General features: G+C 39.4%; 2 protein-coding genes across 2 annotated transcripts; both read right to left on the bottom strand.

The window, feature by feature from the left end:
• Positions 1 to 238: 238 nt before the first annotated feature.
• On the bottom strand, positions 239 to 9,971 carry pdik1l (PDLIM1 interacting kinase 1 like). Its single transcript, XM_056741845.1, has 3 exons — positions 9,817 to 9,971; positions 8,384 to 8,680; positions 239 to 5,055 (listed from the first exon to the last, which is right to left on the bottom strand). Exons 2-3 carry the CDS (start codon positions 8,666 to 8,668, stop codon positions 4,315 to 4,317), a joined length of 1,026 nt encoding a protein of 341 aa, XP_056597823.1. The 5' UTR covers positions 8,669 to 8,680; positions 9,817 to 9,971; the 3' UTR covers positions 239 to 4,314.
• Positions 9,972 to 11,197: 1,226 nt separating this feature from the next.
• lin28ab (lin-28 homolog Ab) lies at positions 11,198 to 21,248 on the bottom strand. Its single transcript, XM_056741723.1, has 4 exons — positions 21,222 to 21,248; positions 20,207 to 20,388; positions 15,942 to 16,120; positions 11,198 to 13,506 (listed from the first exon to the last, which is right to left on the bottom strand). Exons 1-4 carry the CDS (start codon positions 21,229 to 21,231, stop codon positions 13,281 to 13,283), a joined length of 597 nt encoding a protein of 198 aa, XP_056597701.1. The 5' UTR covers positions 21,232 to 21,248; the 3' UTR covers positions 11,198 to 13,280.
• Positions 21,249 to 22,181: the final 933 nt, after the last annotated feature.

Genomic DNA, 22,181 nt, shown 5'->3' with positions numbered 1-22,181 from the left:
AAAGTTTTGTTTTTTTGCTAGCTGTACAAGAATAGATGTCAACAAGCTAACTAATAAAATATAAGATTATCAGGTTTCATTTGGTATCCTGAGAAATAATCAGGAATAATCTTTCTAAATATTTTAAATGCTCAATTGCATCAAGCTGGATGGCGAGCCTGTCCGTCATGAACGCATTGCGTTAACAGGTGAGCAGATTGTAATCTTTTCAACACACAAACTCCTCAGTACACACAAGAAATGTAATAAAAATGCTTTAATAGAAAACATGATTCAAGTGCAAGTTTTATTAAGTCAATCCCAACAATAAATTACACACTCACCGGTCATGAAGTTTATCTCAAAATGACGTGACATTGACAATAACACAAAAGGTCAAAGTAAAAAGTCACAGTGTGTTTCAGCAGATGATGTGGAGCTGATAAGAAGTGCTTTTGTCAAACACCAAAACTGAAATACAGCGGTGCTCCCAAATTCAACACACTCCATAGATCAAAAGATCATAACAGTATTACACTCTGAAATGACACGGACATCCACAAACACACAGAATGTCAGCACACAACATGACAACAACTGAAAAACAGTCAGTCCACCTGACAAAATCACCCGTCGTTCAAACAGCACACACGGAAATCCTCATGTACACTATCTACAGACAAGCAAAGAGAAATAACGTCAGATTCAGCTAATTATTGTTTAATTACCATTTTATTATGAAGAAACAAAGAGAGAAGACTTTACTTTACATACATCATCTGTGAAATGTTTTACACCCGTCTGCAGTTGTCTTTAAGTCAGATTTCATACGTTTCAACACCTTTGCTGCTGAAGGCAAGGTTTCCATCGAGTGTGTAAATAATCGCTGCGTGTGCATGTATCCATGTGCTCATTTTATTTTCTTGCACCAGGTTTTTGCTAACATCAGGTGTTCTATTGGTCACACAGCTTCATGTGATTCAAATTCACTAGTCAGACTTGAACAAACTTGAACACTGGAACAAGCCGAAATACAAAACGTCTTCACATGAGCTCGCTGTCCAACACAGTCTCACAAGAATTAAGTCTGTAATCCGTCTGCAAAAGATCTGGAAAACATCTGCTAAACATCTTGGAAAGCAGTTTTACATCCATTCTAAATCATAAACATCTTACAGACATCTTCTAGATCTCTTTATGACGTCTGACAAGCAGACATCTCCGAGACGTATTGCAGATGAGCAAACTATGTATTGCAGGTGTCTCTCAGATGTAAATGCAGACGTCAAATAGACGTGAGGTTTAGGGACGCCATTTATCAGTGTTTGGCCAACTCGTGAAACTCACATTTTTAGCTAAATTAGCCTTTTCGTCTGTGATTTTAGGGTTTGGGGTGAGGTAAGATGTTGGTTAGCCACCTCCTAAAATATGCACGACTTATTTCGATATCAGGGTATAAATATATAAATGTTCATACACGCTGTCTTTGCAATGAAAGGTGTGACATCACATGACAAATTCAAAAGATCGAAACGTCTGATGTGAGCACGACATCACACATCTTCAGTGGTTTTATTGGATGATCTTGCAATCTATCCAGTGGCAATCATCTGCATGTCGGCTTCACAGGGATCTATACTTCAATTTATCAACTGTGACAGACACTTCTGCATCACACAGCTGTGTTTGCTCAGACCTTTTGTTCAGAAAACCAAGTGCTGGCAAGGGCAACAGGATATAGAAAACAAGCCATAAATGATGCTTATCTCAACATAAAGGCAGATCAAACTGATCTGGGAGTGATGCTGCTGAGAATAATTATCCTTTTATTGTTGCGATAAAATGGATTATGGGATTTTCCGCAGACGCTTCCACAAAAGAAAAATGAAAGAGATTTAAGTCATTGCTCCAAATACAATGTTTGTTGGTTCTGGTTTTCGGTCTAAAAGACTGACAGATGCAGTGGTTCCTGTTAAACACTAAAGCATCCGTTTATCACAGAACAGAAGAACTCCAGCACCACAAGCGTCCGTGTCTCAGCTGCCTAAAAAAGGATACAAGACCTCCACCTGAATGTTGTTTATAATGTGAGAGTCTCCCTCTCTACCTAACCAAACAAGCTTAGCACTGGTCTGTCATGAGCGTGGCTGAAAGGATTACCAGTAACATTCACCTTTAGGTGATTTCTTGCAAAAATGCCGTATTGTAGCGGAGCTGAAATTCAGCGTGCTGCTGTCACAGAGGCTTGTAATCGTGTGTGATGTGTGCATCTATCCCTTCATTTCTCCCGTCACACTTCCTGACCGCTGAGAGGTGTCACATACATCAGGAGGACTCGTCTCTCTGTCCATGCTAATATATAAGGTTTAGTGTTTTTATTCAAGGCAGGCAGTTTCAAGCATTCAGTCGAGGATCATCGTTCATTGTCACGTTTTGCCGGACGTACTGTGAAGTCTACAAAGTGTGTGTTTGAGCAGCTCTTCAGGATTCAGTCGGCTTGAGCGTAATGGCCATTCTCTAAAACAGGCGATTTATTAGGCATTCAAGAATTTAGGTTTCTTGTGATTTTGAAAATCCTGGTTAAGGTTGTGCTTAAATGCTACATTTCTTTATCAATGTTTTATGAAGTTGACTTTATAATATATATGATTAACTTACAAAGTATTTTACTGAAAAAGTCTTTGCACCCTCAGTCCGAATTTTTTGAAAGCGTCATTTGTTGTTTTTCCCCATAAGACTCCCAGAGATTTTTTTATCGAGGGAGGAAAATTTTAGAGGCAGTGTGGAAATGTGACACAACGTGAGGTCGTATTTATTTTTTTAACATGCACATTTTTTTATGGATTAGTTATATCAAAAGCACTGTCAAAATGCCAAATTATTAAATACAATATTCCAAAAACTGAACATGTACCAATATAAGGAAAATTATATTAATTGTGTTTTAAACATGTTAAAAGACACCTGTTTCATAGGCCCTTTTCACACAGAGAACCTGAAAAAATACACGGAAAATGAGTTCCGTAATTTGTCCCGGGATCATTCGATTTTGTTTATTCAGTGATTTTCTGGAATCTGTGGGTGCGTTCACACAGATCCTGTAAAGATCCCGTAAAGACACGTGACACGATCTTGACGTGACGTATAATATGCGCGTCAGAAAAGAAAGCGGTTGTGAAGCGCTACAACAGCGTAAGTGTTTACATTGTGTTGAACAACAAGGCAGCTGATCTGAGGTAAGATGTTGATATGGAAACTTTGTTGCTTTTTTGTTTAATGTTGAGTATATTGAAGTGCTTTCTGGTTTTTAAACCCCCGCTCAAACAGTCGCATGATAGCTACGTCATTGTAATGAAGCGTGCGTCAGCACTACGACACACCCCTAAAGGCATTGCTCCTGCCTTTCATTCACACAGGGGGCTTTCCGGGCCTGATCCCGTTAATGTGACTAGGTCCCCTTTCCGGAATCATTTTTCAGATCTATCTGGAATGCGTTTGCGTTCACACAGAAGGCAGTCTGGCAATTTTGGGGCAATTTTCCGGGATCAGCGGGCTGTGTGTATGGTTCCAGTTCACGTCATTAAATCTGCTGCCTGAAGCTTGTATCCTGAACAGCATTATGTAAGTGAACTCAGGGCATCACTGTTAGATTTTTATACTGCATTAGTCAAGAGCTATCTGGAGAACTCATGCTAATATGCATTTTTTACATGTGCGCGCAGGTTTTGTTAGCGCCAGATGTCCCCAATAGAAAACAACCATAATGGCAGTATGATGTTTCCTTACGGATCTGATAAACATGCATTTAAAGTTTCTTGTTTTCACATTGAGAAAGTTAACCGCACCACTTTTGAGATATCAGCTATAAACTATTGCCTTTTCAAGTACTTTTTAGAAAAGACGAAAAAACATTGGTTTCGATTGGACTGATACAAATACAGCTCCCTGAAGCCCTTTTGAGAGCAGAGTGCAGAAAAACGGATATTGATCATGTTGTAGAAAACCTGTTAAAACTGATGATGTAAATATGGAGATGGCTGTGGAAGAGGCCAGTATTTCCACATTGCATTAAAAACTGAATTAGCACCAGGAGTGAAGTGAGAACAAAATGAGATGAAGGTTCTGTGGACCTGTACTTATGATCTGGATCAATGCGGCTTCCTCACACGTGTGACGTTCAGATGGCAGTGTGCTTATGAACAGGTGAAATTAAACTTTTCTAATGAACCTTTAAAACAATATTGAAAGGACCAAGGACGAGCCCTGAAAAACCCATATCTAACCACAAACAAGATGGCAGAAGATACATTAAAGTTCACCCCGTCTCTATCCATCTCACGTGTCCCAGTCGAGTTCCCTGCACGCGATCCGAACGAGCCTCAGCTCCAGCTCGACGGCGTCGGGTCGCTCCTGCGGATTGGCCGACAGCATCTCTCGAATCAACTGCTTCATGCTGGCGTTCATGCTCTTCTTTCGCGCAGGTATGTGCAGCTCCATCTTGGGGTTTTCCAGCAGAGCCTCGCCCAATGGCACGATATCCTCACCCTGCTGCACGTAGCTTCCCAACAGCTCCTTCTGCGTCTCCACGTCAACAAAAGTTATCCGTTCCACCATGGCCCATATGATCACGCCCAAAGCAAAAATGTCCGCCTTGGCCGTGTAGTGGCCCTCCCACACCTCCGGGGCCATGTAGAAGTCCGTCCCACAAGCGGTGGATAAGAAACACCTGTTAACGCTGGCCGGCTCCTCTGGGTTCAGGCCCGAAGCGGAGCAGACCTTGCTGAGGCCAAAGTCAGCCACCTTCAGCGTGGGTTCGGGGGAGCCGGCTGGGTTGCGGCCTTGCGAGATGAGAATGTTGTCTGGTTTGAGGTCTCGGTGGATGATCTGGTTGCGGTGCAGGAAGGCCAGAGCGCTGCCAAGCTGCAGCATGAAGCTGGTGTTGGTCTTGCGGCTGGGTTTGCGTGACAGGAGGTAGGCATTCATGTCTCCGCCGTCGCAGAAATCCATGACGAACCACAGGTAGTAGGCGAAGCGGGGGTCAAACGTTATCTCCCCTTTCAGCGAGGTCTCCACCAGCTGAGCGGATATAAGGAAACAAGGTTAGAACCAATCGCGTAGCACTTCGTGATTAAGGGTGAGTGACATAAGCAATATTCACAAATAAATTACGAGACTGAAGTCATATTTGTTTTAGGAAGAAAGTCACTTTTTGATCTTCTCAATTTCGTAATTGGAAATGCACCGAAACTGAATTTCTCCACCGATACTTAGCGCCGATTATTCAGAGTGATATCTCTTGATACCGATTATGACAATTAATTTAATATTTCTTAACTTTCTGAAACGTAATTAATTCACTTATTGACTTTAAATATGGTATCGGAGCATCCCTAACATCAAAAGACAGAGTACGAGTACCGATCATTATTTTCCTGTTACTCACCGATACAAATACCTATATCTGTATTTTTTTTGGTGAGGTAGCAATTTTCCAAGGAGAACACACTGAAAATAATAACTCTAAAAACACAGTTCTGTCAGATATGTCACGTGAGGTATCAGTGTATCTACAGTATAAGATTACATTTACATTTACATTTAGTCATTTAGCAGACGCCTTTATCCAAAGCGACTTACAAGTGGGGTAGGCAATGTAAGCAATTGGGACAGCACAAGTACAACAAAAGCATAAGTGCAATCAAAAATAAGACTGGTCTCATATAGCCTAACACAGTATACAGAATCATTCATTCACACTTTTTTACGAGAGTACGAGTACAAGAACTTGGTATCGGTCCCGATAATTAATCCCAAAATTAATATTGAACATCAAACTGGTGATGTTTCTTAACATTTTCTATATACAGAGCACAAAATTCATTGCCTGTCCTCTTTTTGACTGACAGGATTTATAGGGCCTGATCTTTTCTTTTATCTACCGATATACCGACATAGTGGGGAATATGTAATCTTAAATATTTTAATCTATTAACATAGAGGTATTAACATAGTAAAAGCCATCTTATCGTAGTAACCTATCACACAAAAGCTATTTACCGAATGATTGACGCCTGTAATCTGTCTCGAGTTACTGTCACTGTCGAGATCTGTTTAATTTTCCTCTCCGATTGATAGTAACCCTGTCTGTTAGCACATTCGACCAATCAGAGCACGTCTTATAAATCCTGTCTGATTTAAAGGTCCAGTGTGTAGTTTTTTGGGGGATCTATTGACAGAAATGCAATATTTACATTTACATTACATTTAGGCATTGGGCAGACACTTTTATCCAAAGCGACTTACATTGCTTTATACTATACATTTTACATAGGTATCTGCAATCCCCTGGGATCGTTAACGCAATGCTCGTACCACTGAGCTACAGGAAAGCTGATGAATCAATATAATATTTATAACTATGTCTTCAGAGGTGTACAAAGACCTGACCTTACATAATGAAGCACTGTGTTACTATAATCTTTCTATAATCTATAATCTTTCCTGTAGCTCAGTGGTTAGAGCATTGTGTTAACAACGCAAGGTTGTGGGTTTGATCCCAGGGGATTGCAAATACATATGTAAAATGTATAGGATAAAGCAATGTAAGTCGCTTGTGTGCGTGAGCATATAGTTGCAATTCGCAACCTCACCACTAGACATCGCTAAAATCTCCACATTGCTCCTTTAACACATGCAGATGCTGTCCATACGGGAGACACGCCGGTGCTTGTTATGTTTGGTAGAGTTAACCACATCCTGCCACCAATATCGTGTGTAAGGGTGTCTGTTAAGTCCAACAACACTTTCTGCAGTTACTAAAAGCTGTTAAAGCTATTTTCAGATGTTTCACCACAAGGGTGCTCAAACAAACAGCAGCATAGTGTTTACATGTTTAAAAATCAACCCATAAACTACTTACATATCCGATAAAAATGAAGATATTTACATGATCAATAATACAACAAAGAAGTGTGTAACATTAAAGCAGTTTTTAAGGAGTGCTTACTGTCAACACACATAGTAACTTTGCTTTTGTCAAGTTTACTAAAACACAAGATTATAATGTTTTCTCATCACTACAGTTGATGCATCGTATCTGTTCAACATCATAATGTGTTCTTGTCAAGTGTAGATTGAACTTTGTACATTGTACACTGACGGTGTATGTAAGTGTTCAGAGTGCATTGACATTATATGAGCAAAACATGTATTACTTTGTGAATGTCTGCACTCGACAACTCAACGTTAAGCATTGACTTGAGTATGTTATGTGCACTAAGGTACACTAGCTACCCAGATGAAAAAAGTGCACGTCCATAATTTACTTAAAGTCCTCTATTTTCAAACACTAATTTTGTACTTAATATACAATAAATGATGCTTTACTTCTTAAGATCATCTTAAGAACATCTAAGTGTACTCAACTATTTTAAACACCATGAATATGAACTAACATGTGCTTTTTAACATACTATCTCTGTAACAGATGTAGTTTAGTTACCACATAAAGTACACTTGAACCCATCTTCCATACACTAGTGTGTTCAAGCATACTTCAAGTTGTGACAAAAAAGGCCAAAAAAACATTTTAAAGGTGAAGTGAGGACCTGATAAAATGGCCCTGGTTTATGAGGTGCCCTATAGGGTTTAAATCAAACTTCGCTTATGAATACAGATATAAAACATGTGCATACACATATATAATTACTCGCATATTAAGACATACTATCGGATGTTCAAGCAAATACATGTGAAATACATTTGCATACGTCTCAGTTTAATCGTAATGCATTGCAGTGTATAATGAAGTCTGTGTCCATGTAGTCTCATACTCAAGATGTCACGCCCACGACCGTTGGCTAAACGTCTGATGCATAAGGCACACTTTTCTGCAAACATTTTTTCAGCACGTTTGAGGTCGTCATCTGATTGGTTGAAATTCACTGGTTTCCGGGAGAATGTGACATTCTTGTACCGCCTGGAAACAACACGAAGTTGTCTGATATAAGCTGTCGCGTTTACAACGGTTGCTAAAAGAATTAACCACGATCGACTAAACTCCAAATTCTTAAGAGCAGTGTTGGGTGTAACTTGTTACTAAGTAATTAGTTACTGTAATTTAATTACTTTTCCCTTAAAAAAGTAAAGTAAGTGATTATTCTTATTTTGTCTGTAATTTAATTACAGAAAATTACATTCTTTACTTCATCTGCGGTCTGGTAAGATTTTGTAGTCATGACACAAAGCAGCAAATGATTCAGATCCAAACCTCAGTTTAATCTATTCTGTCGCTTCTGTGAAAGGGTCAGAACATGACCGTTATGCTTCCTCCTTCAGTCATAAACAGACTTTGAAGTGGACGCTAGCGAGTAGTGAAACCTCACGTTCACTGTGTGAAATATACCTCCAGATAGAGTGAAGAGCTCGAGCCGTGGCTCATCCTCTGAGCGAGAGCGTCTCTCTGAAGGACACATTCCTCCAGGTGGATGACATTGGGATGCTGGCTCTGGATGCTGCTCAGAGCCCAGAACTCCCTCAGGGCCAGCTCAACGTTCTCCGGCGAGTGACAGCGGATCTTCTTCACAGCCACACGGGCACCTGTCTGCCGTATGGCTGCCTCGTACACCACACCGTAACTGCCCCGGCCCACCTCTTGAATCAGCTCGTACTTGGCCTGACTGCTCACCATCCTCTTCCTCACCTGTACCGAGAACACCAGAGCAATAATGCACATTAAGCACCAAAAAGGCTCAAAGAAAGTCGATGTGATGTTCTGGCTTTTTATTCAAAATTCAGATTTTATAGTGTTAAAAGGAAAAGTCTAGTTAAAGGCAGAGTAGATCATTTGGAAAATGCTAACGTTTGCCTGCTAGCAGTGTCTCTCGCGAATCACCATCCAACTATAATGTTACTTCTATTCCGGCATATTAAAGATTCTAGTGCAAATTAATATTTAAAAATAATCATGTGCACAGATAAATACTTTATAATAAATAGGTCTCCGCTGTGTAAAACAATTAGAATGATATTTTTAATTTCATGCCAACTTTAAATATTTTTGGCAACATTTTGGATAATAAAAGTAAACAACAAGGCATTCTGGGTTTTTTTATCATTTGGATGGTGTTTTTGTGAATCCAAACAAACTACATTTATTATATAGTTGGTTAAAATAACAGATTTCATTTATTTATTATTGTATCAACACAATTTCTAAAGCTACTTTTGTGTCCATGTAGTTATGAGAAGTTTAGTCTTATTCTAAAATTCTGTCAAATATGAATAAAGAACGAATGCTAAAGTAAGGAATAGAGGTTGAAATGAAAAAAGTCCTTCACATGGGTACAGAAGAGATTTATTGTGGAACTGTCACGCTTTGTACAGGATGTGAAACGCGACTCTGCAGGTAAACAAATGCATCGGCACGTGCGTGAGCGCGTAAGCAGCTATCAAAGGCTTAAAGTCGGTCAGTGTCGCGGCGCGTGCACACATTCTTACTGTTTCCGTTAAAAAATGAGACAGAAAAGAAACACACCAACGCATAAATAACACAAAACAACCAGCTGCTATGACTGTTGTGTCAGTCACGTGCTTTTGTTGTGTACAGGCCTGTCGGTTCTGGCACGTTTCCGTATTACCGCCGCGCGTAACGTAACACATAAAACCTCTCAAAAGCGCACATGAACGCATGTGGATCTTTAACACGCGTGACGTTCATATGTCGCAGCGACAGTAACAGTTAAGGTGTATTTCATAACACATGCACCTGCACAGCCCCCTGACGCGCGCGCAGACAAAGGGTCGCGCTGCGCGCACACAAACGGCGTAGACATATACCTGGGCACGTCGAGTTTTATTTGCTGTGTGTGTGCTCGTCCTGTTTTCTTCTCCTGGCAGCCATTATAAACGCCAGGACGCCGGACACGATTCTGTTCCGTTCTTGTGAACGCTTGACATGAGCGCGCGAGTAGGTGTCGCGTTCGCGTCGAAGACTGCGCGCGCCCTTCGCTTTTCTTGTTGGGAAACACCGCCCCCTGTCTTATCTTACGGCAATGGCTTCTCAGTAGAATAGTATAAGATGTTGTTATGTGCTATGTTATATTTTCTAACTTCTTAACTTTTTACAAATTGCCCGCCGCCTCCCGCATAATTCTAATCTTTTTCAACTTTATTATCTACGAATGGCAATTCATTTCACAGCCAGCAGTAAACCAAATAAACAATGACAATACCACAAAACACAATCAAAACAAATACAATGACTTCCATTCATGCTATCCATAAATCTTTTTGTAATTAAAAAAAACAATGACATCTGGTATAAAAGTGTTCTTAAATGTTTTGGTCTTGCATAAAGGCAAACAATATCCGAGTAGATGAGAGCAAATCTTCAAGGGATGGCTGGGATCATGCATTATTAACTCCATAAGATTCTTGTCATTTTTTAATACAGACCGGTTTCGTAGTAATAAACAAAAACATGTTAATACCCCTCACGTGCTTCTAAATGTAATGGTTATTTTTAACAAGCCCAAATTCAATTTTCCCTTTTAACGTTTTCTTAAAAGCTTCGCATAATAGCTTCATATATTTCATTTAGTTCTAATACCCCAAACGCCACAATGAATAGTTTAAAGTTGTATCATGTGCTTCGACGTTCTTAATAAAACCAAACTCAATATAAGAGTTTCTGTATTTCTTGACATTTCTCTTTACTTGCTCAAACTTTCTGATAAACGGTTTGGCTGATCCTCTGGCTGTTGGCCACCAGGGGGCGTCAGACCCCACTGTGATGATCGCTACTACCGGTACTCTGCTCGCACAAAAAGTTAACAAACATGTAGAGTTTTTTAAAGCAAGACTAAAACCCCACATTTCGAGTCTTTTACGCGCGCATATCCGCTATTTTATAATGTAGACGCACTGTTTTCTAAGCGCGTCGAGATGGGAAAAGTTCATCTTTTCGGGGTCATTTGAAGAGAGAAAGCGGCGCGGCTCGAGTTTTGCGCGCTGTTGGACGCGAGATCTGAATCGGGCCTAGACCTACAACTTCGTGAAAACACAGAAAGAGAAAAAATGCTACAAAAATAGTCATAAAAAGATATTTAATCACTCAAAAGCAGTTGTTAAACTTTACACCAAAACACATTCTTTTCATGCTTTTGTCACTAGTTGAAAATGTAACAGTTTTGTAACAAAATGTAACAGTTTTCTCAGGACAACTGCAGGAGACGCGTTACGCAACTACATTCTTTGGTCACCAGAACACATGCGGTGTATAACCTGCTTCAGGATTGTGCAGTTTGTTACCCTTAGCATCTGCGAGTGAGATCAGACCAAAAAATACAGACGAGCCATAAAAACATGAATAATAGCATAATGATAATAAAGTCATCAACATTGATTATCCTTTTCATTAAATGCAAATACAAAAGAAAAACAGATTCCTGAGGTGTAACCTAGATTACAGAAAAAAGTTGTGGTTGCATTTCTCTGCAAGAAAAAAATACTCGTGCGCGTTGGTCTAAACGTACAGCAAAACATCAAACACTTTTGACCAAAACTCTGTTAGTGCAGTTATACATTTCAAACAATCGCACCTCTTTCCAAGTTAAATACATCAAAAGTAAAAAAAGGGAAATAACACACACACACACACACACACACAGCAGATACACGACAATGGACAACGCTCTGTATATTCAGAGACGTCACGGCAGGATAATTCACTGATGCCCATATTTCAACACACCCTGAGGTAGATCTGTATAGATTCAAAACAAGTCATCTTGTTCTCGCTTTAAATAAAAGGAATATAAAAAAATAGACGTACATGATAACGAAAAATATAATAATATCAAATATAATTCAAGAGAGGCTGGACATCCCAGTACAGCTTCAATGAGAAAGACCCCTTCACCCATCATGACACTACAACCAACAATCATGCAAGAATCTAATAAAAACACTGTCATACTGTTCACCGAGACAACACGATCTGAAATCACTACACACTAACTTGCCATCGTTTCTTTTTTGATTTATGCTGCCAAAGTTGATCCAAAATGCCTCCATGAGCAAGGTTCGAGTTCTAATTTCTTTATAGAGTTTGTGAACTTTCAGTGAACATAAAACAGTCTAAACTGCTTTTCTTTTTGACAAACACTAGATGCTTGGGGACATTCGAGAACTTAACCTATGGCAGCAGTTTTTGTCCATAAATCCTATTTAAATACTCTGAGGTCAAAATGTCTCTTAATAAATTAATGGAGATTATCATTATTACTGGTTGCTGAAAATCTGCTCTTTTTCTCCCTGTTAAATGGTCCATTCATAAAAAATGAAAATGAGTGTGGTTTAGGTGAATAAATAACAGTGGTTTACAATGATTATAGTAGTTATTTACAATAAAGTGAAGTCACGTGACATCTCCTCTGGAACTGGAGAAAGCTTTGAGAAACTTGCCACATCATTTAAGTCCCATAAAACGTTTATATAAGAAAATAAAAGAAGACTCTGGTTTGACAGAAAGAAAAAGATTATCATAATAAAAATGTGCTGTTGTTTGATAGATTCCTTCGGGAGGTTTTCAAGATTTTCAATGACAATCAAATAGCATGTGACAGTTCAGTTCAGAGTTTAAACTCACAGACTCTGACTGACTGATGATGCTAAAGGCAGAGGTGTGATACAATCACAATCATTTAACATTCACTTGGCCCAAAAACAAAACCTTTCGAAAACACAAACAGAAAAATTTGTTTGATTTCTAGCTATACTGGTCGAAGACAATATGGATTCTGTCGTCCGGAAGTAAAAAATTAAATGACATTTTAAACATTAAAGCCAGGATTATTGCAATTTGTTAACATGTGTTTGATTGTTTCAGTACACATCTAAGACACTTCTCTAGGTAAGGCAGAAAATAAAAAAAATCTCACAATACCCGACAAAAACATGAAGATCTCCAAGTTAAAGAAAAATAATGATTTGCTTAAAGAATCATTGCATTGCCACAACCTCCCTGCATACAATAATACATTAGTATTATTATTGGGAAGTTCAAACTGTGACTGAGAAAACGGTTTAATCATGGATTACGGCCACAGAAAAAAGGATGATGATAATAATAATAATAGGCTGATAGAATAAGATAGAATTTTAAAAACATTTTCTCTCAACACATTTGAATTGTACTACATGAGGCGACATTCAAACAAAGACCTGAGTTATTTTCTACAGCAGCCCTCCAAAGGAAGTTGCTGATGTTTCCCTGACAGCTTCCCGTCCCAGCCCGTCATCTAATCACAGCTCTCCGGAGGAAAGGGGGTGTGGCTCATGTCCTCCTCCTCCTCCCCTATCGTCGAGGTAGTCGATTTTCCCTGAGAAACTGGTGACAACTGCTGTGCTTTGATTGGACAGTTGGCCACCATGTGAGAGATGCTTTGGCAGAAATGGCACTTTTTGGGCTGAGGTGGCAGCTGACATTCTTTGGCGTGATGGTTCGGTCCTCCACAGTTGAAACATCTGGACATGATGCAGGGAAACAAAGATGTTATTGGCACAGATGACCACTAGAGGACAGTCTTCGCTTTGTAATGGTCTTCTAATTTTTAAAAACATGTGAAGACTGAACTTATTATACAATAAACATTTTGAACCATAGGATGTTGAAGGACTTTAAAAAGTTTGTGCAGTTATAATAAAAGATCTTTGACATTTGTGTGTGTGTACTGTCTGGCCGATGACAAGCAACATTAAGGTGAAATAACCATTTGGCCTTTGTTCGGTTTCTCACACAACTGCAAAGATGTTTCTTCCATTGATCAAGAAATTGAGGTGAGGACCATGACCACCAATTTCAATTTTGATTTCAACTTTTGTCTTCCCACCTTCATCTTTATGGCGTTATGATGTCCAACTGACATTTACCACAAACAATCCCCGACAGCTCAAATTAAACAGCATTATTTTTTTCAGCTTACTGTTGTTATTTGGTGTCATGACGCAGTCTGTTTTTACGATTTTCAACATTTGCTTTTTGTTTATTTTAAACCCAAAAGTGTTACAGATTGCAGTATTATCGTAGAATTTAGGTGGCTGATTCTGTAGAGGAAGGAGGCGTGGTTTCGAGGAGGCGAGGCATCTCTTTGGCTCTTTGTTTCAATATGCAGCCTGACCTTTGACCTTTGATCCCTGCTCTCCTCTTGCCCACCCCCATCCAGCTCGCATACATCACACCTCAGGGTTGCCATGGCAGTGGTGACCCCTGACCTTTCTCAGGCACCTACATCTGTTATTAATTAAATGGACAGGATCTGATCTGGCGGAATATCAGTGATGGCCTACAGGAGAAATGTAACGTTTTTAGTGAGCTTCCCGATTACATGACATCATTCGCATTTATGCATTTGACTGTGGTCCCTTGGATCGAACCCATGGCCCGTGAGCCGCCAACTCGCTGCTCTACCGACTGAACTGCGGATCTCACATAATTTTTTTTCATCTTTAGGACTGCAATCTATTGGACTGTCGTGAAAGCGGTGGATCGTGATGAGATACAGCTGTGTATTGTAGGAGGAAGGTGTCTATCAATAACCTGCGGTCCTGCAGTGGGGGTGTGTGTGCCTAAATTCTGAGCTATGAGATTTTAAACAACCTATTGATCCGCCAGGTCAAGTCACCATCACACAGGGTGGAGGAGGGAGGAATATGTTTTTGCTTTGCCAAACCTGAGCTACTGTGTCAATGCAAGCGAAAAGCATTTTATCATAAAACCCTTTAACACATTTAGTACATCTGGGCATATAAAGCGGAGGTTGAAAGTATACACTAGACGCACCAGCACCTTCAAATCTTTCATCTTTAGGGAAAACATGTTAAACATTTGATTTGTTTGATCTTTCATTCCCGTTTCAGAATTGGTATTTTTCTCACATTGCCTGCGAATTAAAAATTCACGTTTAAAAATCTTGCTTGCTTAACACAGAATCCACACTGTAAAAAAGTCCTGTACCAATTGAATTGAACATTTTGATCAGAAAATGAACAGATAAAATTGATAAATAATCATTTTAGAGATGCAGCATTCCCAAATCTGCTCCGAGCATGATGTTAACCGGCGATCAGTTTGACTTTGATACAAGAGTCTTATACAGCAACATTATTTACGACACTGGAAACAAACAAATGCAACCAATTGGGGGAACCTGTGAGTAAAGGTTCTATAGTGTATCTTTAATTCATTTGCCGATTGATTTATTTGTTTATTGGTATATTTATCTATTCATGAATTTAAACAAATCATTTTCAGCACTTAAGTAAATCCGCTGTATGCAGAGCTGTGATGAATACATCCCTCGCTCTCAAACGCTATTTGCAGCCATGTTGCTTTTTTTGGTGCCGTTGCCTCAGTGCAATCGTAATATCTGAGCTCCATTGATCATGGTTTTTTATAGTCATGGTGCACCCTCAAGTTTCTCATCTCGGTGTAAATCGACTGGAGTGCCAGGAAAATAACATGTTACAACAAATCACATGTTTTTCTTATAAATTTCCAGTCTTGTCCTGTAATTTGACTTTTTTATTGTATTAACGTTATGCATTTAAAATCTTTTTGTAAACTGTAAAATTACGTAAAATGACGGGGGGTTCCATTGCAGAAAGTGTCAAAAGCAAATCAGATGAATCGATTAACACAACCTTCTATCTGAAGCCCTAAAATGAATGTGTTTTTGGTCTGAAACTTAAGGGTTCTTCAGCTCCAAATCAATATTCATCATTTGTCTACTGTGTGTCAGAAATTAAACTTGACACATGAACACTGAATTCAACGTGTAGCTAACTGCGAGCGTATATCTGATCATTTCTGAACATGAATGTCTGAATATTTCAAGCGTTAGACCTAGTCTGATAAAAACATCATATATGGCACATGAACAATCTAAATAAATGTCACCCACCTGTCTCCTTTTGAACGGCGCTTTTGGGCACCTTTGGGTTTCTTCTCGCTGCCCACACATGGTGCACCGTCGGGCCCCGTCACCCACAAAGACTCCAGACCCTTAGAAGACCTTTTGAAGGTGAACTCCACCTCCTCTCCTTCCTTCAGACTGCGGAAGCCCTCCATATGCAGCTTGCTCTGTAAACACAGACAGACAGCATCACACACCGTCTCACAACGTGTCCACACCGGACGCGATGCAACAAAAGACATTAGAAAGTCCTACATTCTTCAACAGAACAGAAAAATGATAAAGTAATTTTTCCTACTATGGGAGTCGATGGGGGATGAGATGTGTTTGATTATAAGCATTCTTCCAAATATCCTTCGCAGTCTTCATCAGAAAAAAGACATTAATAGAGTTTGGAACAACTCGGAGGTGAGTGAATGATGATAGAATTTTCATTTTTGGCTGAAGTATCCCTTTTAGTTTTTTGCTTAAAAAAGTTGGGAATTTCTCCAATTTTTCCATTTTTAGAATAGATGTCAACAATGTGTCAAACTGAGCTCAGATTTGTCAAGTCCGCAATTAAAAGTCAATATTATTGAAGATCTCAATGTGAACAAACATTTCTCATCACATTTACCCAAATCCAGATTATTTGATCTCTAAAATCTACATTCATTTTCCACCTCCATAGTCCTCATGGGTTACAACAATGACACCCTCACACTTCCTTTTGTTTCTTTAATACGTTATAAGACAAACATCAGAGACCAAGTTGATATGTGAAACACAATGGAGAACTGCGCTTAGAAAGAGAAATCTCGGAGCAATAATATTCTTCTGGAAACAATGCTGTATTTGAAAAAAATACATTTTGTTTTATACATTACACAGACAAAGATGCAGTTATTATTTCGTGAGGTGAAGGAACTCTCAGCTCTGTGCATTCTCTGACATCGTCATTTCAGCGCTAAATCCATCACAACCATCACCCTCAAATACCAAACGATTCTCTTCTTTGGTCTCTTCACTACTGAAGATTTGCACCTACATGACACCATTAAAGTGTGGCCATTAAAATGAGCTCCCCCCATCCGTTTAAGTCTCCCCCTGACCATCGGTGCCGAGGGTTTGTTGCGGGAAGGTGGGGGAAGCTTGCATTCCTGAGATAGTTGCTCTACATGCGCGTAAAAATGGGGTTCAGGGAGGGATCTACCTTTAAAAAAGACGTCTGTTTCTAGTCTTAATCTGACACTTAAAGATACCAAAGCTTGGTCTTGCCGATGTATGTGCGAGATGACGGCACCTTGTGGACTTCAGTCATGCTGTTCAGAGAAACATCATCATCAGCTTAGATGCCACTAGTAGGACTCTTTAAAATCAGCATTGCTTATCTTCTGACCAGGTCATGCCTCAGGTCAATGTTTTCCTTTGTCTTTTACACATTAAACCCTGGTGAAAATTCCACACATTCTTAAAGAGGATCACTGAAAGTTGCTTAATAAGAACTGCGACCGCTCTGTAAGCTGTATGACATCTGGCAACACCGAGGAGAAAACACTAACATAACCAAGTCAAGTAATGGTTCAGTCATCTCAAATTGAGTACATTTGCCAGGTATTGAAAAGTAACAGTGAGGCTTGACGACATTGGTTTATTCTTTATTTACGTATTGAATTTTCCATTTCACAAATTTGGAAACAAAATGTAATCATGCAGATAAATGGCAACCTGGAGTTTCACAAGTGTAACGTTTCTCATATCATTTACTTTGGGAAAAACACCAATGAACGAGTCCATCCTAAATGTTCAAGTGTGTTTCTGGTTTTCTTTGAACAGACATTGACATTACAGCCCAGACTCCGAGTAAAGTGATGAGCGTATTTCTAAGTGTTGTTGTACACTTACATTTAAGCATTTGGCAGACGCTTTTATACAAAGTGACTTATATCCCATTATACTATCCATTTGTTTCAGATCGAACCCATGACCTTGGCGTTGCTAGCACCATGCTCCAACACATGAGCTATAGGAAAGCTTGTGCATTATTTCACGAGCTCATTTATCACCGCAGCCTTAGATGGACAGAGCTATCGTGCGTTTGAGTGTTTGTACAGGGTGGGAGGCCTGAAGTGACCCTGTGCGATGAAGCTCTCACAAGACGTCTAGCTTAACCCTGACACCCATCTCACAGTGGGGGGTGACTCACTGCCAAAGGAATCATTCCCCCTGCCCCCTCCCATCAAGGCTTCCTGAAATCATCCCCGACTCTTTAACGTCCACCACCACTTACCCACCCTCCTCTTTTACTACCGAGCCTTTTTTATGAATGAGTTCAGCCAACAACCCCTCCCCCATCCCCCTCAATCCCTCCCTACCGCTCTCCGTTCCAACATTCTCCACCAGCACATCATTCAACTCAAGCTTTCATGTTATTATAAAATATCTCCTCATCGTTTCCGTGATCATTCGCAGTCACAAACATCATTCCTCAGGTTAGATAATGACAGCAGCTGTCTCTTTAACTTGCTCGGTCTTGCAGTAGCCTATCGGAGCTTTATTACCTTCTATCAGAACACATAAGGTTTGGCCTGTTTTCTGGTTAACAAAACCCACATATTCCAAGAATGGACTTCTTGTGACAACCATAGTCAAAAACATGCAGTGCTCTATCGCTCTAAAAGGATTAGTGCAATCCATTAACTTTTGTTTGCCAGCATGAACCGTCGAGATCCATGATGCCATGTTTTTCTGATACTTTTAGTTTTGACATCAATGAGACTTAAAGGCGATGTGTCGTAAGCCCTTTCAGACACTCTGAAGAGAACCCAAAGATCTCTTACTTGCACAGAGAGAGAGAGAGAGAGAGAGAGAGTGAGTGAGTGAGTGAGATCACTGAAGTGAGTGAGTGAGATCACTTGACACTGTGGGCACGGCTTCACAGCCCATGCGATGCTCTAATCTCTGGTGAGTTTTTCACTATCGGCAGATCATTCAACTCAAGGTGAGAAGCTTTCCACGGTTTACAGACATGAGGTTCTGTAGCAATCGGTTTGTGACTGAACGGGGATCGAGTTGAGTTCAGAAGACTTTATTGGAAATATTATAGCAAGTTGAAATTAATAATGAAAAGCCTATAATGGTCAAACACTGTTCTATGTAAATGTTCTAAATATCATCAGCGGTGGTTATAGACGCTTACGGTTTCATCGGACTCATGCGACTGGCGCCAAGTTAACTTCCGGGCTTTATTTGGTTTGGTTCTCACAAGTGACTACTACAAAAGCTTTTTTTTATTAAACTTGTAGTAATATTAATTTATAGTATTTTTTTGTTTATTGTATCAAATCCAATTAAACTAGTACTTTACTGAATTATTTATTATTTGCGGAGGTCGACCTTAAAGTCCCCCTGAAAATTGAAAATATTTGTTTTTACTTATAACTTTAATAATGTGCTTAAAGTAAATATATGTTTCATGTACAGCTGCTTTGGTACAATGTCAATTGTAAAATGCGATAGATATATAAAGTTGACTTGACCTTTCATATTTTTTAATGAAATATTGCAGCGTTTATTGTAAATAGTTTATCAATGTTGGTAATTCTCATTGTAAATTTTGTGCGACCTCAATCTTTAGTTAAAATCTGAAAATGCACTTATGACTGGCTTGGGCGGAGCATCCGTTAACCCCTCCCCTTCAACTGTCAGCTTCCTGTTCCATTTTAAAATGCAACGGCTGTTTTTATACATCCAATCAAATCGCAGAGAAAGACACACGCATCTTCTCTCAGAAAACGGAAACAAAACGATCCCAACTTCCGGTTCACGGAGACTTAGGTTAAGTTTGGACAAGTGTTTGTTTATGCCGTTTAGACTGAAACGGCCTATAAAATCGATTGTCCTTCATTCTTACCAATAAAAACACATTCTAGTTTAACAGAACTCTGGGTTTTGAATATTTTTTCTATTTGAAATGCTCACGGGAATAACAAATAAAGCAGCAATGAAAGCATCTGTAAATGTGCCGTACAAGGCTGACGATTTAGGATAACTTTACATTATTATAATATATTTTATCTCGTGAAAAATCTCGTGATGATCTGAAAAATCTACAATCAAACAGCAAGAATGTTTTGTTGACAACAGCTTATAGTTAAGTGAGGCCTACAGTAAAACGGGTCTAATCATCTGGTTAATACAGTCAATTCTGACTAAAGTGAGAAAATAATGCGGAGAGATGTGGAGGAAAAGCCGTAGAGTTTCTCTGCTCTCACCTGATGGACGAACACATCCACGGGTGAGTCCAGACAGACGCCCTCTCGATGGCTCATTGAAAGAAAGCCGAAACCCATCCGCACATTAAACCATTTGCAGACCCCGGTGCCGTGAGACGAGTCCGGGTCTGAGTCGGAGCTCGCGCTCGCCGCTTCCTCTTCCTCTGCTTTTACACAGCTCCCTTAAGAAAAGTACACAAACAAGACATCCAGTCACATAAACTCACATCTGGGCATCGAAAAAAGTGAATTTATCAGATAATGTGAGAAGATGCGCAAAGGTCCGCGTTACTAAGTCTGTTCTACAACCTACACAACCACAGTTACATACAATAGACCTGTTTGTTTCGACATATAAAAACGCATTAATAAGCCTAATGTCTAAAATTAAAACAGCTACGCATTAAAAGGGGTTAAAGGGTTTTATTTCTTCGATTTACTGTTTTAGAAGATAGCAAAAGTCAAAACGCATTCATTGTTTTCTCAAGAGTTTGAACACGGATAAGTCGGTTAATTGAGTTCATTTTTTAGAAATAACGAATTCACATGACTACAAATAAGTTTAAAACGTCCCTCATATTAAAGGAGTTTTTGTCCAGATTCTTAAGTTAAATCATTACGCGTTTGTTTAATAGCCTATAATAATAGAAGCGGAAATGTGCAACAGCTCACCTGTGTAATATTGCTCGTGAACGGAGCCCATCTCTCCCATTTCAACCATTAGTGTGAAAAATTAATCCCAAATAGCCTACTGAGAAAGACGCAGGTTCTCTCACACATGTCAAAACTCTAACTAACACAAAACAAGCAACTTTACCGACGAACAAACGAAAGATTTAAGGGACATTTTAGCAGTAACGACGTGAAAATTACAGAGTTTATGGGAAGAGCCTTTGTAAAGACCCCCAAATCTGAAAGACAATGAGAGAGATCTTTCCCACCCCCTTTTCTTTATTCTACCCTCTCTTTGCTGACCGCCAACCACCCCCCACCCATCAGAAGATCACCGTCTCACCTTCAGCCATGTCTGTTGTCTTCAGGATGTCTTCGTGCTCTTCTTGGTTCACACAGCAGAAGAGATCATTGATCGAACTGCATGAGAGCTCAGTGTTTTACTCCAGCATCACAGGTGACTGTGTCCTCCTCATCTATCCCTCAGAGCCGCTGGTCAAATCTACATCATTGAGCAGATGAATTGCACATTTCTGGGCTGAGAGGATCCAAATTCACCAACTGGCCAATCACAGATTGAGATCTTCTATAGGTTTGGAGAGTAGGAAGTGCCCTCCCCTCTCGAACCTTTAAGATGACCCCGCAGGCTTACACCACACAGCGGATGGATATTGAGACTACAGTGTCATCAATCGGGAAGATTAGTGGACACATACAAGGCGTTCTTCCAATTCATTTTACGCACTATTGTACACAATTTTCCTTTAACCCACTCTCAAAAAAATGCGAACTACAGCATGGCTTTCAAATGGCCAAAACACATAAACATCTAATGCGTAAAACTTATAAATATGCGTCATGTATTAAATATTTAGTTATATAGGAATTCTTAAATAGCCTATGTAAATTATATAAATGCACGGTTTGATATTCATTTTGAACTGATGTTTTTTTAAGTTTACACTGTAAAAAAGTCACACAACTCTTTTAACATTAAATCATTCAATTTTAAAGGATTTCCAAGATACAGAATTATTTAGGCCTACTAGTCAAGATTTAAAACAGTTAATCATACATGCCTTTGTAAATATTTGATTCATTCGGATTAGGCTAAAGTGAATCCGTGGATTGTTTTTAAGTAATTGATGTTTTTCTCCAGATCTTTTGTCGATGCTTTGTGCTATCTGAAATAAAAATAAAAACACACCAGACACTGCGCCCGAAAGCATGCGCCGTTAACTTGATCAAATAAAAAAATCTGTTAACAAAAACGTCATGAATCCCATAAGCATGTCATCTTTTC

The sequence above is a fragment of the Triplophysa dalaica genome, chromosome 25 (assembly GCF_015846415.1).
Source record: "Triplophysa dalaica isolate WHDGS20190420 chromosome 25, ASM1584641v1, whole genome shotgun sequence".
In the NCBI taxonomy this organism is placed as follows: Eukaryota; Metazoa; Chordata; class Actinopteri; order Cypriniformes; family Nemacheilidae; genus Triplophysa; species Triplophysa dalaica.
Note: the sequence above shows the minus strand (reverse complement) of the source record. Positions and strands in the feature narration are given on the sequence as shown.

Bases quoted from the DNA above. Each gene is read 5' to 3' on its own strand.
- pdik1l (XM_056741845.1), bottom strand. From the start codon at position 8,668: ATGGTGAGCAGTCAGGCCAAGTACGAGCTGATTCAAGAGGTGGGCCGG. The intron at 5,056-8,383 runs GTATATTTCACA...ATATCCGCTCAG, and splicing joins GCTCTTCACTCTATCTGGAG to CTGGTGGAGACCTCGCTGAA.
- lin28ab (XM_056741723.1), bottom strand. The intron at 16,121-20,206 runs GTGAGAGCAGAG...CTGTGTTTACAG, and splicing joins TGGATGTGTTCGTCCATCAG to AGCAAGCTGCATATGGAGGG. The intron at 13,507-15,941 runs GTGGGTGACATT...CATCATGTCCAG, and splicing joins CGCCGTTCAAAAGGAGACAG to ATGTTTCAACTGTGGAGGAC.